The sequence below is a fragment of the Pinus tabuliformis genome, chromosome 2_1 (genome assembly GCF_031772625.1).
Source record: "Pinus tabuliformis cultivar Carrire ecotype Pingquan chromosome 2_1, CPIR1, whole genome shotgun sequence".
Taxonomy (NCBI): domain Eukaryota; kingdom Viridiplantae; phylum Streptophyta; class Pinopsida; order Pinales; family Pinaceae; genus Pinus; species Pinus tabuliformis.
The window spans coordinates 811,148,698-811,154,151 of NC_142299.1; the positions used below are offsets into that span (position 1 = coordinate 811,148,698).

Below are 5,454 nucleotides of genomic sequence, written 5' to 3' on the forward strand. Positions count from 1 at the left end.
ACCATAATATTATAAAAAAATCTATTTATATAATGTTTATAATAAAATTGGAGTGAATTTCCATGATTAATAATCTTATTACATATTTTTAACACATATATATATTATAACCGTTGGAGTCTCTGCACGCTCTATTTAATCAAGCTAAGCCGGATTGGTTCTTCAACTTGTCCTGACAATGAACCACACTGGTTGGTTCGAAACACGTCGACAAAGATTTTGTTATGTGATTTTGCCGAAAAATTTCTGAACAATACTATGGATCACAGAAGTCTAAATTCCTTAATAATTCCAAAAATATCATTTAAAAAAATTAATATTTATTATAAAATCTTTCTTTATTGACTATTTAATTTATATAATTACCGACAATAAAATAAAACCAAATTTATCAAATAAATCACATGATCATGCCAATGGCAAGACAGATATATTCGCGGACCTTTCTTCCATTCACCGTCGCAATTTATTTCCCGTGAAGACCAGCTCACGCCTAATTTCGGTTAAAGAAAGCGACAATTCCCCCTCGTGCGCATTTAACATGCCGCGAAAACCGTGCTCGACCGGCTCTTCCCATTAATATAATCGATAATGTTGTCGTGCGTGTTAAGACTTCCAATATTTCAAAAAAGAAATAGTTGTGGCGTTATTTGACTAGACTTAAGTGGCGTCCACGTCAGCAACGTGGGTGTGCTGTGAGAGGGAAAAAATCGCCACTAACTCCACATGCGGAATAACTTGCAAGGCAGCCCCCTCTCCTCGCTTAATCCCACCTCTCCCTTCTCATTATTTATCTTCTTATTCGCCTCAGACTACGCAGAATTGTCTTCGCTTAGTAGGCGCTTTCATTGATCTCCATCTCCTGGAGTAGTACAGCTTCGAACAAAGGTAGATTGTAGAGGAAAATTTCGGGATTTATCAGACAAATTGAGTTTGCAAGCTATGCCTTCAAGTGCATCTGTGGCTCTGGAGTTTCTAGGCGTTCAGAACGCCTCAGAAGCAAACAGAACAGTCCTGAAAGGCGGTAGTGGTTTAGAAATTAGCCCTGAAAAACATCTACCAAAGCTTAGATGTATGGTTTTTTCTTTTTCAAATGCCTTGAATTTGTCTCGCAGTTTTATTTTCAGATCGGCCCTTGCAATATACTATTTTTTGTGAATTTGTCTTCCATTCTCTTGTTTCCGTGGAATGTCTTGGCTGATTTGGTATTTGTTTTCGATGAATGGAACAGTCGCGCAAGATCTGTCGCGGATAAAACCGCAGATGATGCAAAAAGTGTTTTCCGGGCTTTCAGAGTACAAGAAGGCCGATTCCGCTCATGTCAATTGTCAGGCCGAGGGCTTTAACGGAAGATCTGAGGTATCAAGCCGTCCGGAAATGTTGGAATTGTTTCCCGTAAGCACTGGTTCCAGTTTCGGTTCAAACCCTAGAGTCGCAGAAAATAAAATAACTTTGCCGTTTGCAATCGGCCAAACTGATCAGGATTCGAGGTATTTTCTTGGCCGTACATTTGTCATTTGTTTTTCCTTCGGAATTCTTCATAGCCGAGCGAGCTTAGATGCTGGACAGGGCTAACTTTCTGTTTTTGCACTATTTTTAATAGATCTGTTCCAGAGAAAGCTCCGGAGCAGCTGTCTACTCCTCAACTCACTATGTTTTATAATGGAGCGATGAGAGTTTACGATGTGCCAGCTGAGAAGGTACTTTGATCTTAGCAACAATTATATGTAATTTTTTGGGAAAAATGTTTGAATCTTCAATCCTTTTGGCTTTATTTATTTTCTTTCTGACGGAGTACTTTTATCATTTTCTTGGCAGGCTGAAGCCATTATGAGGCTTGCCAGTGCTAATAGCTCGAGTAACACAAGAACATCTGAGGTTTCCAGTGGTAAAATCGAACAGAAATCGAAGCCGCTGCCTTCCAAGCCTGCATCGGACGCTGTCACTGAAAATCAACTTCATAGACGGCCAGTAGGTAAGATGCTGATCGCGCACACTGAAGAATAGGGACTGGATTCATATAAGATAGAAAATTTAAGATAGAGAAAGGAAATTTAAGATAGAAAAGGCCTTTAACATTGTTTACTTATTGCTATTGCAGGCCTGCAAATAGTCAGGAAATTGTCTCTGGAGCGCTTCCTCCAAAAGCGAAAGGAGAGGTACCTAATCATACACTTAATTTCATTTAAATAGTCCATCAAAGTACTAAATAGTTTCACAAATGATTAATGTAAAATTGAATTTAAATTATTGATTAATCAAACGTGTAATAACTAGATCAAGTTTTTTTTGGTGCGAGTACAGATTCAACAGCGTGGCTCCTTACACCACGATGAAGCCGGCGACATTACCTTCTGAAGCAGAGAAGGAATCAGAGGACCAGATCATTCTCTCTTTGGCGTAATCACAAAATTTTAAAACATGCGTCAATGTTCTCGGCGTTTAACTGCACTGGGCGACAAATTCTTTTACTTTTAACCGGATTGCTTTTTCCAACTTTCTAACTGGCCGACGGAACCCACGTGTTTTGTGTATGGCCATTCACCGTGATAACCTAAAGTTATGGTGGGTAGTGGTCTTCATTCAGTGGACGTGGGTAATCGGGAACATGAAGCTGTAAAGCAATTTCTCAATTTGAGAGTATCCATGGTACAATTTGTTGTACATATTATATTTTTTACAAATATATTATTATTGACCAATTTTATTTAGTATTGTAATGTTCATTGACATCATGCGATGGAAAAATAAAATTATAAAATAGCACGTTGTTAACTTATACTTTTAAAAAGATGGAATCATGACTTCACCCGCCGGCCAGGAGTAATCTTTTCAACTATTATGCATATTTATATAAAATTTGGGTGGTTTGTTTATGACTTTTCCGTTGCACGTTAACATGCTTTCCAATAAAAAATTCACGCACTATGTAATTTATAACAACCAATGTGATGTCCCATGTGAACACTCTTATATCTTATTACCCTAAAATACCCTAGGAACTCAGTGGATGTCCATTAACTATATAAAAACTAAGCCGAACATTTTCTAATTATAACTGTGGGTTGCGTGTACGGCAAATTTAGCTCTTTCGTTTTAAAATGCATTGACCGGATTTATAAGAGATTAATAAGGATGGATATATCTCAAGAGTGAGTTTAACATGTTTTGCATTAGAGTAATGCAAGTAATAACTAAATTATCATAAAATATCTGCCCATGAAAGGTATGCTTTCATTGTTTCTATATTAAAGTTATTCAAATAACTATAGACTTGTCCATACTTAAGAAGAACCAAATTCCTACCTAAAGAATTTTATAAAGAATAATATTTAGGTAATGTATTTTACTCAATGACTTTTTGACATATCACAGGAGTTTGTGGCATATTAAACAATATCTTTAGTTTGATTATATATTGGAAAATGCTTCTAAAAATCATATTATTTAACCCTCTATCAATACAAACCCAATACACCTTCTCAATTTTAAAAACCCCCACTTTCACTAGATATCGTATGTATCCATTTTTTCATTAGCTTTGAGTTTCAATTTTTATATCCTTTACCCCCTATTATATCCACCAATATATTATGTCATTTTTTCCTCAATATATATCCCCCAATATGAATGATGTGTGTTCCTCTATGAGGAATTCATCCTTTAATTCCTTCCACAAACATGATCTAAGAAAATATTCATTCTTCTTTTGAGGGGAGTGTCACCACCAACATTGAACTCTTTAAATATAGTTAAAGAGTTTGTCATCTCCTCTAAAATAGGGCATGTTATTCTCAGTCATGTAATTTAGTATCATTTGAAGTATCAAAACACTTAAGATTTCCCTTGCCTTTCTTAGTTTCCAATTTAATAAGTTTTAAGGCAAGGAAATTAGTATAATTGTTAGACCCCTCTCCTAGAACAATATTAAAGATAATGGAGTGGGTCTCATTTAAGTGTGTTATCTGACACCACAATAAGGGGTTGTGCCATAGCTAGCACCATCATAGTATTTCTAAACAAGCATGTTTGTGAGAGAAGATGAAAGAGTTGACTCTAATGAGAAAATATTATGATATTTATAAATAGGGAAAATAGCCTCAACTTGAGTAGCACATTGGAAAAGAGAAATAAATCTGTCATGAAAAATATGTGTTCCTAGCTAACTATATACCCATGATGGAATTAGAGGAAGATCTCTAAGTGTAATTTTTTTTAATGCCAATTTTTAAAACTCTCAACCACAATCTCCACTTGTTATCTATCCTTCATTCCCATCTAGATGTCCATTTTTTCATAGAGTTCCTCAGAATATAAAAAGGCCATAAGTAATTGGCTAATATTTTCCTCCTTTATCTTACTCAAAGAGCACTTGCTTATCATATTTATTTTGTTTTTCCAAAAAACCCCATGTAAGTTCTTTATTCATGATAGCAATCCATATAAAGATACTTTATTTTTGTAGTGATATTCTCTTCCAAAATGACTACCACCACCACTAAGGGTTCTCAATCCTATTAGGGTATACATGTATTTATATTCCAATCTGTATTTATATTCCACTCTTTGAATACAACTCCTCAAAATGCTATTCTTGGACCACACAAGCTTGTCCTCTATCTATTTAATGCAAACATGACATGACTTAATCTTAGATATGTATGATTCCTATTACTTCTTATTATTCTCTTCTAGGGCTAAAAATTCCACTTGATTCCATTCTTAACTCTAAATTAAAGAGATTTATTGAGAGGATACTTGAGCCAAATTAAAAATATGAAGCCTTGAAGGAAACTATTTAACTTTTTAAACATCGTGTAGACATATCACAATTATCCACTCAAAGATCAATTCCTACCATAGTCCCTAAATCTCTTAATTACATATCCTACAGTGTTGGCTTATTGGGGCCTGAACCAGGTTCAGAGGTGATTTAGCCAAACAAATCCCAGTACTACTAGCTCTTTCGGCAACAGTCCGTGGAGCGCGGACTGAGGTCCCACCCAAAGGAGTATGGGAGGGTACTAGAACCAGGTTTCTGCACCCTGGAGATGTCTGATGAGTTCAAGTGGTCCATGGTTCAACCCTGCCCACATGTCGCGACGCGCACTTCCCCGTACCTCGCAACCTGAGATGCTGCCTTTGTGCAGCCCTACTCGGGGGCCAAACGCTGTTATTACCCAAGTCCTTACTAGTGTTCCATTGTTAGTTGATTAACTTAGCTTACTTGTATGCGTTAGGTTATACTTAGCAATATAAATCATTCATACAAGTGCGCGCATTAAATAAATAGTATATTTGCAATTTACATCAACCATGCATTAATCCAAGAACAGATACATGAATTGGTAACAAAACATTTTCTTTATTAATCTCTTCTTCGGTTACAGACTTGACTCTGCCCCATGCAATCAATGTAGGGGTACGTGCACTCAGCTGTGGACTACTAGGCCT

General features: G+C 36.3%; 1 protein-coding gene across 1 annotated transcript; it reads left to right on the plus strand.

The window, feature by feature from the left end:
* The first annotated feature begins 766 nt into the window (after positions 1-766).
* LOC149203066 (protein TIFY 10a-like) lies at positions 767-2,711 on the plus strand. Its single transcript, XM_089400092.1, has 6 exons — positions 767-1,072; positions 1,232-1,490; positions 1,604-1,700; positions 1,819-1,975; positions 2,102-2,159; positions 2,305-2,711. The coding sequence occupies exons 1-6, from the start codon at positions 943-945 to the stop codon at positions 2,402-2,404; spliced, it is 801 nt and encodes a 266-aa protein (XP_089256218.1). The 5' UTR covers positions 767-942; the 3' UTR covers positions 2,405-2,711.
* The last annotated feature ends 2,743 nt before the right edge of the window (positions 2,712-5,454 follow it).

Excerpts from the sequence above, each read along its gene's own strand:
- LOC149203066 (XM_089400092.1), top strand. The coding sequence starts at position 943 with ATGCCTTCAAGTGCATCTGTGGCTCTGGAGTTTCTAGGCGTTCAGAAC. Across the intron at positions 1,073-1,231 it reads ACATCTACCAAAGCTTAGAT|TCGCGCAAGATCTGTCGCGG; the intron begins GTATGGTTTTTT and ends TGAATGGAACAG. Across the intron at positions 1,976-2,101 it reads ACTTCATAGACGGCCAGTAG|GCCTGCAAATAGTCAGGAAA; the intron begins GTAAGATGCTGA and ends TTGCTATTGCAG.